The 16,674-nt window shown below is 41.7% G+C and overlaps 1 protein-coding gene across 5 annotated transcripts in view; it reads left to right on the forward strand.

Moving 5' to 3' along the window:
• l1cama (L1 cell adhesion molecule, paralog a) overlaps nt 1-16,674 on the forward strand; it is a 41,390-nt gene that overhangs the window by 19,637 nt on the left and 5,079 nt on the right. For 4 of the 5 annotated variants that reach the window (XM_026153958.1, XM_026153960.1, XM_026153962.1 and 1 more), the window contains exons 2-20: nt 1,474-1,831; nt 3,067-3,081; nt 4,676-4,778; nt 5,328-5,530; nt 8,376-8,498; nt 8,832-9,002; nt 10,009-10,123; nt 10,413-10,597; nt 12,485-12,616; nt 12,696-12,842; nt 12,931-13,042; nt 13,385-13,548; nt 13,658-13,817; nt 13,984-14,108; nt 14,291-14,392; nt 15,262-15,459; nt 15,548-15,618; nt 15,713-15,938; nt 16,050-16,165. In XM_026153958.1, the coding sequence (XP_026009743.1) occupies nt 1,702-1,831; nt 3,067-3,081; nt 4,676-4,778; nt 5,328-5,530; nt 8,376-8,498; nt 8,832-9,002; nt 10,009-10,123; nt 10,413-10,597; nt 12,485-12,616; nt 12,696-12,842; nt 12,931-13,042; nt 13,385-13,548; nt 13,658-13,817; nt 13,984-14,108; nt 14,291-14,392; nt 15,262-15,459; nt 15,548-15,618; nt 15,713-15,938; nt 16,050-16,165 (2,598 nt within the window). In that variant the 5' untranslated portion in view covers nt 1,474-1,701. The remainder of the gene's footprint in view (nt 1-1,473; nt 1,832-3,066; nt 3,082-4,675; nt 4,779-5,327; nt 5,531-8,375; nt 8,499-8,831; nt 9,003-10,008; nt 10,124-10,412; nt 10,598-12,484; nt 12,617-12,695; nt 12,843-12,930; nt 13,043-13,384; nt 13,549-13,657; nt 13,818-13,983; nt 14,109-14,290; nt 14,393-15,261; nt 15,460-15,547; nt 15,619-15,712; nt 15,939-16,049; nt 16,166-16,674) is intronic. The other variant, XM_026153961.1, reaches the window with a different exon arrangement.

Below are 16,674 nucleotides of genomic sequence, written 5' to 3' on the forward strand. Positions count from 1 at the left end.
GAAGAAGAGGACTATCAAGAAAGTGAATGATGCACACTGATTTGAAGATCTTGCACATGTGTGTCTATGTGTGTGAGTGGATGGATTAGCGTCACAGCTGTCACCCTTTGTCATCCCTCCTCTCCTCCCTCACATCTCTCCACCCATCCCATCAACCTTTGCTCCCCCCTCTTTTACTCTGCCTCTCTCTGTCTCACCCCTCCCTTGCTCCCCTCCTCAATCCCACTTTCCACTTTTTATCCTTGCTAAAGTCTTCCACCTACTTCACCCCTCCTCCCCCTTCTCTCTCCATGTTTTCCATTCTTCTGACAAAGCAAGCAAGTGAGTTTAATGGCTCATTTAATCCCAATGCTGTTAGTTTAAACAGCCTAACTAAAGACTTCTGTTTGGTCTTTAATTTAATCTGAATAGATCTTTTGATGTAGACAAATCCCACATTCCTGTGTCCTTTTGTAGGATATTGTTCAGTGCAATCTCTGCTGAGTGACACAAAATCCACAATAAACACATGACCAGCAATTATCCACTAGATACAAGAAAATGACCGATAATCACCACTCTCTATCGTCCTCCCACCCACCACGCTCTTCATGCTCTTCATCTCCTCTTCTCTCTGACCTTCCCCCCACTCCCCAAGGTCACTCATCACTCTGCTGTGGCAGTGCCAGCAAACAACGGTGAGCGGAGCCAAAACTCCTTCGATCAGGCTGCAGAGCTGCCAGATCAGCCCCTCTCTCTATTATCGCCACTTTCTTTTGTCTCACACGCACGTCTTAATCATGGCGTGCTATAACAGCTCTTTGTGTGTGATACTGAGTAGTGTAAACAGTCAGCGGGCTGCGCCACGTGGTGCCGCGGGGGAGGACAGCCTGCATGTTGTGGCGAGGACCGACTCCAAGGATACAGATGGAGAATAGATAGACTAAAAGGAAGGGGTGGTTTTCCTTACTCACCAGGACTGATAGCATCTTTATCGCATACTTAGCACAATACTATCACCCCAGTACACTACAAACTGTTCAGTTCATGCAGTGCAGCCCTGACCAGTCAACCTAATTATCAATTATTTGTTTGTCTGTCTTGCGTATCGTCAGATTTATCACTTCATCACTCTGCATTTGTCTGTCTGCAGCCCATCTGGGTGCTGGGAGGCTCTGTTCAGCTTCTTGTTGTGGTATTCAGCCCATCTGTCCTGCTGACTGGCCTCTCAATACGGGCCACTGGTCATGCAATTAAAACCAAATAGTTTTTTTCTTTTTTTCTTAATAGGAACAGGTTGGGCGATAGGCTGGCTGGTGTTTTTTTTTTGTTTTGTTTTTTCGATGGGATGAGCATTGTTGACTGATTGGTTTGTTAACTCTATGTCTCAGTCTGTCTGTTGATCTAACCACATGGCTCTGGGTATTTTTTCTTTCATTCTGACACATGGCCTCTCTGTGCATGTCCTTCCCTTTTTTCCTCTCTATCTTTCAGAGCAGAGACCAGCAGGAGGGCGTGGACCTGGTTTGAAGAACACTGAAGGAGAGGGGAAAACAGAGGGAGAGGACGAGAAGATCAAAGGCATAGGAGGCAAAGCCAAAGCCTCTTGCACAAGAAACATAGCCTCACACTTGCACGAGTCTGTGTGTGAGTGAAGGTGCTCTCTGTGTGCATTTTACTGTAAGTGTGTGAGCAGGTGGGACTTTGATGGGACAGTGAGCAATGCCTGACACGCAGCGACAGCAGGTTGGCAGTAGGGGGCAGTGCTCCAGCTGCCTCCTCCCCCTTGTCCTCATCCTTCTCTCCCTTGCAACCCAGCCCAGCCAAGCAGCCATAAATATTCCCCCCAATTGTGAGTACTGATTCATAATATTCCTATTAGTGGGTTGTGAATGCTTCCATGTGGTTCAAAGATCTATTTGTTGTGGTAATTACATTGTTGCCTCATCAAAGGGCTCTAATAATAATCTTTTATCATGATTAATTAGTGCAAATGAGCTGAATGAACACGCGTTTCTCTTTCAGTAACCTCAGTATTCAGTGTTACAGAGCTCCGTTATGCTGTAAATACATAACAGGACACTAGTATTTAGAGCTGGGGTTTCTTTGGTTAGGCCTCCTTTGTGCCTGTGTGGCGTCTAATTGCTTTGCAGTTGATCCTCCCCTACTGTATTGATTAGTCCTACTATTGATCTGGTTTCTATGGTGCAAACCAGAATCTGATTGGGGAGTAATTCAATCAACAGTTGAGTTATACAACAAAAAATCCAGTGATGTTTATCCTCACTCACCTCCTCGATGTAATATGTGGGCATTAGAAATACAGCTGAGTTTGTGGCCCCACAGGGAAATTGATCTTCATCTTCTCTGCTGCTGTCAACCTGCCCACAAAGCTCCAGCAGAGAGACAGAGAGAGGATATTTCCTCCACTGCTGCTTTTGTTGTTAACTCTTTATCTAAGACTACTTGCAGTGAGTCACAGCCGCCTACACTAATTTCAAAAGTGCCTGTATACAAACACATGCGCATCCCTCAAATGCTGATGAATGCATTAAATCTACCCATATGGGTCCCCGAGGAGGCTAGGTGACAGCGAGGTGAGAGGGTTGAAGGGATGAAGGGAGGATGATGGTGAGGAAGAAGAGGAGGAGGGAGGAGCAGGTCAGAGATGCAAAAGGTCAAGGTGTCTGGTGCCTTCAATTAGGAAGCCTGTGCCATGTCAATAAGAGTCACTGAGAATGAATGATTAGGATCAATAAATGGCATACCTTAGGATCTGTGTCAAGGAGACAAGGGTTAAAACCTACGCCCTATTAAAGGAGATATTACACCGCTGCATTGTTCATATGTGATAAATACTATTCAATGCGATCTATCTATCTATCTATCTATCTATCTATCTATCTATCTATCTATCTATCTATCTATCTATCTATCTATCTATCTATCTATCTATCTATCTATCTATCTATCTATCTATCTATCTATCTATCTATCTATCTATCTATCTATCTATCTATCTATCTATCTATCATTAAAATATTTTCCTTCATTTCCTTGACTCTGCCCACCACTGTGGACTAACAGACCGCATAAGAGATCGTAAGTGCTTTTACGTTTATTGATGTCTTAATGTGGATGCTGGCAATGTTTACTGCAAACACTTTAACCGTACATTTAATTTATTAGCATGTTTTTGTTTTCCATCCAACACGCATCAAACAAAATATACTTCAGTGCTGAACTTAAATGAGTCCTGGCATCTGTGTGCCCTTTCAGTGTTATGCTGCTAGTGTCTGTGTTTTATCCTGCGTTTGTGATCGCATGTGAGGACGTGTGTGTTTTATTTTCAACAAGCACCTGCGTGTAGGTTTGGGTGTGTATATGTGTTTAGCCTCATTGGCTCCCGGTAGGTGGAATTCCTGCAGGAGAAGGGAGGAGGAAGTTTGAAGAGCTGCTGTCGGTTAGGAGGCAGCAGGGCTGTCAGATCAAAGACGCGAGGAAATAAAGAGGAGTTAAAGCACTAAGCACCAGCTCCTCTCCTCCTCTTCTGCCAATAATGGAGCAACGCCCGCAGCCCAAACTTCAATTTGATCAGCTGAGGAAATGGGCTTATTTCCCTGCATCACTGGGAATCCTTTCATTAAATTTCTGCAGTCTCCCTATCCGTCTCTTTCCAAATCTCTGCAAACTTGCCCCTTGTTTGTTTTGTTCCCTCTCTGTCTCTGCGTCTTTTTGCTCAGTTTTTCTGCCGCACTGCATGTGCTCTCTCTTTGCTGCACGTTCATCTATCTCCGCTGTCTGCTTAGCTCTCCATCTTCATCGCCTTTTTCTCATCTACCGCGCCCCCCCTCTGTCCTGTGCCTTCCTTTACCCATTTACCTACATAATATAAATTTATCTCTGGCTGCAGCGCTGTCTCTTTCCTTTAAAGTCAAATTAAAGACTCTACTCACAAGTATCAAGCTGTGGCTTCTGTTCCACTGCAAAGAAGAACAGTGTGAATAGTTCCTGAAGATATGATATGAGAAAAACATTTAAATTTGAATTGATTTCAAGAACTATATAACACAGTACTGTGGTTTATAACATATGTTAAAGACATGTTGGTGTTGTGCCCAGCAAGTTGTTTTTTTGTGCATATGTAAATGCCGCATGTGCTTTATGGCTGCTGTGCACAGCAATGATAAAGAAAGGGAAACCTGTTCATTTGCTCTTTAAAAAATCCCTGCTTCATTTCCAAGCCCACTTTTTCCTCCCTCTTTCTGTCTCAGTCTCACAGGGGACACTGTGCTATATACCTCTTTTATATGAACTCTTCCTCTTACATTATGCTGTATCAATTTTCTCTCATCTCAACCCATTTATTCCTCCTGCTCTCTTGCTCTTACTCTTTCCCTTGGCCTACATTTCATCTCCATCTCAGGGGACTCTTTTTAAGAGATATTGACTATATAGTTTTCTGCAGCTGTTAAAATATGGAAATAAGTGGTGTCTCTAGTTATTCTGTGCTATTTGCTATGAGTCTGAGATGCGTCTTATGCAATCTGTGTGTTAAAGCTAGAGATATAGCAGCATGCATCATGGACACTCATCATGTGAATTTAACAAAGCAAAGCCTGCAAGTCAGTTTGGGGTGTGTGCATTTACATGTCTGTGTTGTGACTCGACTAACTATGACTTTTGATGTATGCAGTCAAGAGGCCTCCAGTGATCAAAACACAGCCGGAGTCTGTCACCGTATTTAGCACTGAAGACTTCGTCATGAACTGTGAAGCCTCTGGCAACCCTTCACCCATGTTAGTCAACACGCGCGTGCGCACACACACACACACACACACACACACACACACACACACACACACACACACACACACACACACACACACACACACACACAAACATAAAGATCATGATTTGATTACGAATGAAAATGCTATATTATTCACAGGGGAGACCAACTATTGGTTATCTGGAACGGTGACCTTCCGTCTCCTTGTTCAGCTGACATCTACATATTAGCATTACATGAGAGCACAGCTTCTCCTAGTCAGATTTCTTGTTCCATTTGGGGATAAATGTCATTAAGCCCTCGAGCAATATTTTCAAAGTGTCTTAGCTGCTCTGAAGTGGAAAAGTGCTCCGATTGCCAAGGAAAAGATGAATATCACAATTATAGCACGAGTTCTAAGTCTGACTGGGGCATCTTGTGTAAATTTTGCAGCTATTCATTTGTGCCCTTAAATTAAGCAAAATGTAAGGACACCCTATTTGTGTCATTTTGTGTCATCAAAGGGACAGAATATTTGAAAGAAGAAAAATTCAGGCTCTTCTGTTTTTTGTTTTAGCTTCCGATGGGCAAAGGACGGGGAAGACTTTGACCCAGGCAGTGACCCGGAGCTGAAGGTCTCTGAAAGCTCTGGCTCATTCGCATTCTACACACTTAGCAACACCATGGACACACTGAACAAGTACAAAGGCAAATACGTTTGCTACGCATCCAATGAGCTGGGGACAGCTGTGTCTAACGAGGCCATACTGAACACGGATGGTAAGAGCACGTCGACGACTCGTGAACCACCGACCGCTTGTTGAAAGATATAGCCGTGAAATATTTGCCCCAATTTGTAATTGTTTGTCCTTGCCCTCGAGGCAAGAACAACATCATTGAAATACTATCAAAGATATAAAACATCTCTATGCTAAAGAGCAAACTGCATCACACCAGAGGAATTACAAATCTCTTAAATGTCATTTCCTGTTAGCTCTCCTATAAATGCCTTCAAGGTTCAGTTTTGAAGCAAGCTGCGGTATTTGTTGATTTATATATGGTTGATTTAAAAAGCTGTGAATGGAGACAGTGCTTTTCCTGCTTTATACAGCGCTCATCTGTTAGCAGATGGGGCTCACACTGAGAGCTAAGAGTATTGCCACCTGGAACATAATTAGACGCAATAACGTGATAATCATATACACAATCATCCACACACATACATGGGGACCCCTGAGCAAAAGTAAAGAGTACCTCTGCACATCCATCTACCTGAGTGACTGGCTCTCTCCTGGACGACCTCATCCCTCCACAGTTTCCCTGACAACGGTTTCCCCAGAAACGCTCTTGAGTTGATGTCATGTGAAGAAGCACTCTTCAGTAGCTCCTGTGAGGTTATCAACGGATGGGAGGAGGGAAAGCAAACATGTATCACTCACAAATTAAGTCTTCTACAAGACAAAAATAAAACAAACAATGGTTCTGTTTCTGTTTTTGTAGAATCATCAGAAGTCAGTATTTTTAATGTTGCATAACAGCAGAAGAAGCTGATGCACATCAGCTGAAGAGCAAATGTTACTAGAAAAATTGTAACTCTATTGATCTCAATAGATATACCGATAACAAGATATACCACTTTTACATAGATACATGTACAACAATCAACACACCAGACTGCAGTCTAATAGTAGCACAGACAAATTATAGTTATGTGAAGACTAATTAAATGCATGTACACACAGCACTACAGTGGCATGGTGGTACGCACTGTTGTCTTACAGACTCCTCCCACAGTCATGTATGGTTTGGTGACTGGTAATTCTAAATTGCTCATAGTGTGAGTGTGAATTGTTGTCTGTCTGTGTTAGCCCTCCAACAGACCGCCTACCTGTTCAAGGCGCACCCCACCTCTCACTTGATGGCAGCTAGGATAGACTCTAACGCCCAATGACCAAGAAGTGAATAAGTGGAAGAAAATGGTTGTAAGCATGTAGGCACAACAGTTGAGATATCCATAATCCCAATAAACAAGACAACTTATTGAAGCCCCACAATACGCTCTCCACGTGTTATACCCAATAGGCCTGTTTTTAGAAATGTTTCTGACAATAGAGAATCTCCCTTTGCTGTTATTAATGCAACTCTTGTGCTAAGAAGTCCTTAATCTCAATTTGCATGCTATGTTACCCACATACTGAAATAACCAAGGGCGTTTTATCAGGTCGACTACATATGTGGTCTTGCGTGAGAATCTGCCCAGCAGCTTAGTTTTTTAGGCCTGTCTGTGGATGTGAGACGTGACCTTAAAGTTCACACAGTAAAAAAAGAATGTTTGTGGGGGAAGGAAAGAAGTGAAATTTGTCTGCCGGACAGATTACTGGACTGCTTCATAGCCAGCTCTCAGCTGACAGTGTTGACAATGAGCAGGATGTTTTCTGCTTATTCGAGCAGCTGGAAAATAGGCAACAGGCAGTGATCAAAACACCACGAGCTCTTTTGCAACACTCCTTTCCAGAGATTCTTCTCACAAAATCTTTAGAATTACTTTCCTTTAAATTTCAGAACTCTTAATCTGTTTGGCTCATCCACAGACACTGCTATAGTTTGTCTGTTAAACATTAGTTTTAATTATTATTTCTGTAGCTGTGTCATGATTTGAAATAGGATGTAAAATTTTGCTATGCATTCATAATTAATAAGAAAAGATACACAGCTTTGAAGGGAACCATCAGTTTTTTTTCCTGTTAGAGCCATCACAGAATGATTTTTACAATCACCAACTACTTCCACCTGTAAACTTGTTTTGTTTTTACCAATTTGGAAAATGTCTCTATTTTCACACACAGATAAGGAGCACATTGTCCTGGGATAATGGAAAAGTTGGTCATGTTTCACATCAAATGTGTACAATTTCATTGAAAACAAGGACTCTCTAATAAGAGAAAGTTTACTACATATCAGTTTATTTGTGTTTTTAATATGATGTATTTTTAAAAAACCAAGTATTTTTTATAATTAAAAGAATGCATCTGACATATAACCGAGTACAACTTCCAAGACAAAAATGTTTCTAATTTATGCATATCAATGTTTTGCATATAAGCCAAATGATGAACAGCGTGTCATTTACTACCACGGACACTCCAGCCTGAAACACGCTGCACAAAACTCACCTCACAAGAATGAAGCATAACTCATCCTCTTACCTGCAGCAATATCATATGCCTGGGATACATAGCATTTATAAATAATCAAATATAGTAAAGTAATGTTTATATTTGTTGTTGTTGCAAGTTGACAACGTAAAAAATTACACGTTGACATGAAGATAAATTCATATATTCAAGTGATCCTTCTAAGCCTGAACCTGTGAGAACTTTATCACTAGGACCAGCTCTTTATGATCAACACCAGCTCATATAAAATTACAGTATTTCCTGGAATATAATATTGTTTTACACGTGTACAGTAAAGCTGATTTTGCCGTTTTTGTAGTGCGACTGACCCGCACTGTATTCGTTGTTCACGATGACTTGTGTAAGATTGTCTCGTTGAACATCTATATGAGCTCGTCCATCACCTACGTGTTTACTAAGACCTTTTTTCTGTCTTGCCTCCCTTTAAGTTCCCCCCTCCCAGCAGAAAGATAAAAAGGTTGATGAGACGGCTGACGAGGGAAAAAGTTTTATTCTGAAGTGTAACCCCCCACAAAGTTCTATGGAGCCTATCATTCACTGGATGGACTTAAGTGAGTACATTATCTGTCCATCTCTCTGCTTCCATTACATGCTTCCTGTCTCCAAGATTTTGTTGTGCATTTACCACTTCAGAGAAAGCAAGTTAGCAATTTATTTCTGCATCGAGACATCAACATTTCTGCAACATTTTTCCTCTAGTGCTTTTTTACAATCCATGCAGGATCTACATTTTTCAGTTCCTCTCATCCTGTTGCATCTGTATCTCCTGCCCAATCTATATCCTGCTGTTAATAAGCTCCTCTGTTATTGTAATTTTTTCCAATTCTTTTAAGCAGTTTCAATCATTTTGTCAACATTTTTCTCACTCCTTTTACTTCTTTCAGGGTTACGTCATATCGACCTTAGTAAGCGGGTGATGGCGGGGAAGGACGGCAATCTGTACTTTGCCAATCTGGAAAGTTCGGACAGCAGGGATGACTACACGTGCAATGTCCAGTACCTGGCAACACGCACGATTCTGGCAAAAGAGCCCACCTCTCTGAAAGTCACCCAATGTGAGTTTTGTTGAAGATTATCTAAACTCATCTGACTCAGATTAAGCTGATCTAACCTGAATTAAGGGTGGGTTCCAGTTAACAACAGCTTTATTCAAAATGTAAACCAAAATAAAATGTCAAGGTCTTAAGGAATAAGAAAATTCAAGGCAATTTAGTTTACATTGGTGATTTTCTGATTGTGTGTAAAACAGGATCAGAAACAACAAAACAACAATTGATCATCAGGTAATCGATTCGATGGCTTCTCTGTGGTTGAAACATGTCTTTCAGAACAGTAAATGTGAGTCTCATTGTGGTGCTAGATAGAAAATAAATCAGAGGATCCCAGTCAGTCTGGCCTAATGTCTGGAAATCTGGCTTATCTGTACCAGCGTTCCTTGAATCCTACAACTATTGATACACTCAGAACTTTAAACAGGAGTTTAAATTATTCTCTAAGCGCGTATCATGGTTGTAAAAGTCATTCAGTTACGGAGCTGTTTTGAAAAATAACCAGTTTACATTCATACACCTCTTAAAATCTAACTTCTTTCATTCTTAAGGACATAAATGCTACATTTAAATGCCATATGCAGTATATTAGTTGAGGCCACATAATTAAACTACACATCACCATGTGGTGGCATGTTGTGCTGACCGAAGCAGTGACCAAATCCAGTAGGTCCCACTGAACCAGCAGGGGGTCTTCCTCTGCTCAGCCCATATTATAATGAGATTCAGCTCACACTGTGATGTGGCTGCCAGCAAGTGCGACCCAACTAGAGGTCAGAAAGATGAGCACATGTTAACATGAGACCTCTGTGTGTGTAGAGAGTCTAGATGATGATGTTTTGTTAGAAAGCTAAAGTCTATCAACATGAATCCATGCCCTGCATCTCTACTTGTGTTCTTCAGAGTCTTTAAAGTGGTTGCTGTGTCAGCAGCAGAGCAATCTAAAAAAATGACCCATGCATATGTATGAGTGTTTCTCTTTGTCTTTGTGGTTCCTCCTCTCTTTGTCCAGCCAACTCGGTACTGCGGAACAGAAGGCCCCAAATGATGAGACCTACTGGACATCACAGCACGTACCATGCCCTGAGGGGACAGACACTAGACCTGGAGTGCATCGTCGAAGGCCTGTGAGTGTCTCAGCGTGCACATGTGTGTGCGCTTCCAACCCCTTTAATTGGAAAACTTAAGCCTTCAATCTTACCTGTCTCTCATCCATCCACCCCACCCTACGCATTATTCCATTATGTCTTTCGCTTCTTCCTGCCAACTCTGCTTCCTGCTGCCATCTTGTCTTAATGGTCCTTATCATTCCTTCCGGCATTTCTCTCTCTGCCTGCTTGCTTTACTCTATGTCTACTTCCTCTCATTGTTTTTCTCTCTTCTCTTTAATCCCTCCATACATGTCATCCTTTCTAGTCCAACTCCAGAAGTGTCCTGGATGAGGAGGGATGGCGAGCTGTCAGAAACTCGGACCACCAAAGATATGTTTGACCGCCGCTTGCGCTTCACTAATATCTCGGAAAGTGACGGGGGTGAATACCAGTGTATAGCTGAGAACTCCCAAGGAAACACCAAACACATTTACATGTTGACTGTGGAAGGTATATCTCTTGCGTTTCTCTATTACACTCTCATTCCCTCACACACACATACACACATATATATATCTTGAGAGATAGTGAAAAAACACACAGCATGCTATTATTTTCCATTACATATTTCTAGGTTGATATTTTAATCTCAATATATATGATGTGGTTTGCTGACCATTAGAATGTTTTCGGGGTTTCTGTGGGTAGCTGCATAGACAGAAACCTCCCTCACTAACTTTTTTTGGAACTGCCATAAATTTGGGTTGTTAGTGAGAGCCTGTTAAAAATAACATCAGTCACAAGAGATGCCACAGAAGCAGAGACACCTTGTGGTTCACACTACACAATCAAACTGCAGAAACACCAGATCCTGCCATTTCCTCAGCTCCCCAGTGTCTTTCATAAGGATAGCTCTGCTTTGTAAACTTCCATGTTGAAACTAATGGGCTCATTTTAAAGTGCAACCTCATTTTTTTTTAAAATTCTATAAAAATGTAACACAGCTGCTTGCACAAATGTGCTTTTTTATGTTTCAAAAAAGTTTACCACTATGCTATATCGCCTCCTCTTTTAACAACACTCTGTAAACTCTTGGGCACTGAGGAGACCAATTAGTCTGAGCAAATTACAAAAACGTTTTCCAACTCCTGACTAATTAATGATGCACCAAATGTTTGCAATGCGTGCCAGGTCCAGACTGCAGACATGACACAGAGACTGTTGTTATGTGGTTTGGCCTTATATCGCCGAATGCTTTCTCTAAGGAGGATGTTGTTTGGGTGGCAGCATATGTCACACAAAACTTTTTACATTGCCGGGCATTGATGGTACCTTCACAGATGTGCTAATTATAGTTATGTACACCCATGCCGCCAGAGATTACGGCTTTTGAACTGTTTAGTCTCTTTACGGTTTAGAGTGGAGGATTCACTTTTCATGCTTTCCAAGGAGGAATTTTTAGAATTTGAGAGGACAACTGAAATTAATGGAGAAAATGAGACTAACACAAGCTGCAGAGAAAAAATGTTACAGAATACAAACCAGGAAACGATAACACACAACAAAACACATACACTTTGCACAAGAAATTCAAAAACTGAAAGCATCAATGTAATTAACTAAAAAACTCAAAAAAACAATCCCCCAAACCAGAATTAATAATAAACAAGGGCACTCAGAGTGTGCAACTGTCCCCGAAGGTCTAAAACATCCAGGTTTTATGCTGATGTCAGCATTGGTAATATGGAAATTTAGTTTAGTGTAATCTTTTTGTGTCATTGTGAAGTCATATAATGGATATTAAGGGGCTCGTGGCTCAAGAGTTGGGAGTTCGCCTTGTAATCGGAAGGTGTAGAGCGCTTTGGGGTCCTTCGGGACTAGTAAAACGCTATACAAATACAGGCCATTTACCATATTAAAAATTAATGTTTTAAAGAGCTAAAACATGACTGGTATATTGCTTGAAAAGTCTGGAGATGGAAACTAAAGCTTTTTCCTAATTCATGTGGTCCTGAGCGTTGCCCTATTACCTTGAACCATTACATACTAAAATGGTGTATTTAATTATTTTAAACCATATGTTTGAAGCAGGACTTGAAGAAGTCTTTGGCTTCTCTAAGTTGTAAAAACTTGTGATTTTAAGATATATTCATGCAGTGTGTGATTTTGCGTAAGTGTATGACCTCTTTGTGATGTCATAGGGTTTTATATATAAAAAGTGTGTTGTGAAGCTCCCTCCATGACCTTTTTTCAATCAACAATTTTGACAAAGAGCAGTGTTGTGGTCACTTGCTTCATTTTTTTTGTGCTTTTGTTGATACCTACAAGGTAGTAGAAACTCAGTCTTATAGTATTTTGCTTGTACTATTTGGAACTGATATATTCTGTCACTTGCAGCTGCACCTTATTGGATCAAGGAGCCAGTCAGTCAGCTATATGCCCCAGGTGAGACAGTCAGATTAGACTGTCAGGCAGATGGCATTCCCTCTCCTATCATCAGCTGGACCATCAACGGGGTCCCCATCTCAGGTCAGTGCACACACCTTAACATGCGCCACCACCATCTCCTGGCACTTAAGATGTACTGACAGCGTGTACTCTTTAACAGGAGTTGATAAGGACCCTAGGCGTACTCTGACAGCAAGCGGATCTCTGATCCTAGAGGATGTGAACTTTGGAGATACTGCCATCTATCAGTGTCGGGCCTCCAATAAACATGGAACCATCCTCACAAACACCAATGTTTATGTCATTGGTGAGTGCTAGTCGTTACGTGCTGTTTGTTTAACTGGATTTTGAGTTTGTTCTCTGTGTATCTCATTTGTCTTTGTGGGATGTTTCAGAGCTGCCTCCCCAGATCCTTACCGATGATGGGAATACATATGCGTATACAGAGGGCCAGAAGGCTTTACTGGAGTGTGAAACCTTTGGCTCTCCTAAACCAAAAGTGATATGGTGAGGCGGTATTGCATATTCCATCGTTTGCTGGCAGATTTTCCCATTAATACATTCTAAAAAGGTGATATTATTGCGTGGGTAGGTCTTCATGTGCATAAATTAACAGCTAAGTGTTGTTACATCTGGGCTGTGACTGTGAATTCTGTCAGTGTGGCAAATATCCAATCAGGCTTTGCTCATTGTAGTAAAACAGGAAAAGTGGCTTTTAAGTTATTAAATTTATCAGCCGCTGCAGTTGCTGAAAACCCTTCTTTTTTAAAAATCACCCGCCAAATTTCTGATGTGTGTGTTGGTTTTTAAATTGATGAGTGTGTGTGTCTGTGTGTGTGTGTTTCACAGGGAAAGAAACAACGGCAGCTCCTTCCTTCTAGCAGATCGCAGAGTTAACCCTCTCAGCAATGGGTGGCTCGAGATCGCTAACGTCACCCACAGCGATGACGGGATCTACACCTGCACTGTGCCAAATTCCAATTTGTCAATCAGTGTTGAGCTGGAAATATTCAGTCAGTGACACTCACATGCTTAGAGACATAGTAACTCTTGCCAACTTTATTTATTACTTGTACCTCCTGCAGCTTGTCTCAGCATTGTATTGTTTGCTTTCTTCTGCAGATAGGACCGTGATACTGTCACCCCCACAGGCTCTGAAGGTCCGGGCTGGAGAGAGAGCCATTTTCACCTGCCTGGGCCTCGTCGACCCCAGACTCGACCCTCCTTTCATTCAGTGGAGAAAGAACAACCAGAAGCTGGCTGATTCCAACAGTGATGAAAAGTGAGACATTTTTATATCTGAAAATAAAGAGGATCATTTTGGAAATCATGAAAGGATGATTATGCTTGTGAGCCATTTGTTTATTGGGGTGGGGAATGAAGAGTTAGTGGGGAAGGATGGTGATAATAAATTGTAATTCATGATGACGATGACTGTATTTCCTCAGGTATACAATGGAAGGACCAGATCTCAAAATAACTAATGTGCAGCCAGATGATGAGGGAGTGTACACCTGTGAGATCATCACAAAACTGGATGTAGCAGAAGCCAGGGGTACCCTCACCTTATGGGGTAAGACCACTGACCACATATGACCACAAACCGACAAATGTCCAAACCCTGTAAACAACAGGCCTAAAATCATTCTGTAGTTATAAACTCCACCCCCACAAAAACAAACTCATTTAAAACCTTTATTGTGCATGTAGTGCATAGGTAGTCATGCTAGTAATAATACTGATGTCCCCTATCAGATCGTCCAGACCCTCCCATCCTCCTACAGATCTCTGATCCTAAGGATCGTACTGTCACCCTCAGCTGGACTCCTGGAGATGACCACAACGGCCCAGTGACAGGTGTAGTACAAACACATATAGTTGCACACTTTTAAGCACTGACATGTACAAAACCTTATACTTCACCTAACCTTAAAAACTACATATTAAGCCTATCTCTGTCACCACAAGGAGGACACATCCTCATGACTGCAAAACCCCCACAACACAATCATACAGACATGCACAGACACAGCTGTCTTTCTCCTACTTCAGAGTATTGGATTAGACATAGAAATAGGGAAAATGGAAGAATTAGGTCAGGACATTGTCCACAGTTGCTCTTTCTCACATGAAGCACACAGCTGGAGATCTGCCATATTAGATATGTTCTTACTGCTAGAAACACAATGTTTGATTTAGGCAAGCGTGGCATCCTTTTGGGGTGGGCGGGACACATAACATGACAACCTGTAAACAGATTGTCTCTACAACAATAACAAAAATACAGACACGCACACGGTTTGAGTGCTCAAATCGCTTAGAAAAGCTAGCTATCCTTATAGCTATACAATAAATCCAGTTCAGTTGTATTTATGTAGAACCAAATCACAACAACAGTTGCCTCAAGGTGCTTATATTGTAAAGTAAAGACTCTACAATAATAGAAAGAAAACAGAGAAAACCCCAACAATCAGGTGACACCCTATGAGCAAGCTGTATGGCGACAGTGGGGAGGAAAAACTCCCCTTTTAGCAGGAAGAAACCTCTGGCAGAACCAGGTTCAGGGGAGGGGCAACCATCTGCCATGGTCGGTTCGGGGTGAGTCGAGAAAGACGGGACAAAGGCAGACACAAATGCAGCTTTATGAGTGTTGAGTGTTTAGTTATGTTTCCATTACTTCCTTGGGATAATGTCCTTTCTCCATCATTCCTTGACTTTTGTCGTAGAGTATGTGGTAGAGTTTGAGGACCACCGTTCGAATGAGAGCGTCTGGAAAATGCTGGCCAGAGTTAGCGGAAACAAAGAACGTGCCGTTCTCTCCCTGTGGCCCTTCATGTCCTACCGTTTCCGGATCATTGCCATCAATGACGTGGGCAAGAGCGACCCTAGCAAACCATCTGGAATATACAACACACCTGCTGAAGGTAAAAGCCATGGATCTGTAGCTATATGTTTATGAACTGTCACAGTAAATCCCAAACAACACTAAACCATCTTGTTTGCTAATCCCAGCTCCAGATAATAACCCTAAAGATGTCAAGAGCGAGTCCATTGAACCGAACACTCTGGTCATCAGCTGGAAGGTATATCTCTTACCTGAATGCACCATTTGGTCAAAGCGGTTACTGATAATATTTGAGAAATGGTCTTATTTGGCTGCTGCTCCCATCTTTACAGAAAATGAACAAAACCGAGGTCCACGGACCTGGCTTCAAGTACTGTGTGCAGTGGAGACAAGCAGTGGGTGGTGGGCCCGACTGGCACGAGAAAAATGTAACAGAGCCGCCATTCCGTGTTGACAATGTCGGGAACTTCTCTGCGTATGAGATTAAAGTTCAGGCTTTCAATGAGATAGGGAGGGGACCTGAGCCAGACACAGTCATAGGCTACTCAGGAGAAGATGGTACTATATTTTTAAAAAAACTATTACTTTTTCAGCACACTTTTCTTTTCCTGGGATTTCTTCTACTTGGCATTCTAACCCGTCTCCTTCCTGTCTGTCATTGGCGCTCAGTTCCTTTAGAGGCCCCGATGGATGTGGGTGTTGAAATAATAAACAGCACTACAATCAAAGTGACCTGGGCACCTATAGACAAAGACACGGTCAGAGGACACCTGCTGGGATACAAGGTACTGCCCTAGTATCTCATCTGTTGTTTGGCCTGACTTATGCATGAATAATACATGAGTGGTTTTAAAGTGGAGGCAGACAGATTGTAGCTTAGTGGCGTCAGGGTACTTTGTAGTTTCAAGGTTGTAAAGCCCTTTCTCCCCCTCAAAATATATCTCACACTCTAGAAATACTCCTTTTATTTTGGTTTTTTATGATTCATGTTTTAGTAAATGCTCTGTCCCTGCTTTTAAAGTCTTAGAGAACCAAATGAGAACATCAACAGAGTCATAATATAAATGTAACTAAATGCAATAAATGTTACAGTTTTCCTCATTTGCTTGGGCTCAGTTAATGAATGAGAGCTAAACCTGTCGAAAGGATGAAGAGCATCACGAAAAGCATTTTGTTTTCTTTGTTAGGTCTTTCAAATGTTTCAGAACACTTAAACAATTGTCTCATCCCAGCTTTGTGTGTTTTGAGATTTAATTATTGTATATGTCCTTGTGTTCCAGATAGGTCACATTTC

This window comes from Astatotilapia calliptera, chromosome 20 (genome assembly GCF_900246225.1).
Source record: "Astatotilapia calliptera chromosome 20, fAstCal1.2, whole genome shotgun sequence".
NCBI lineage: Eukaryota > Metazoa > Chordata > Actinopteri > Cichliformes > Cichlidae > Astatotilapia > Astatotilapia calliptera.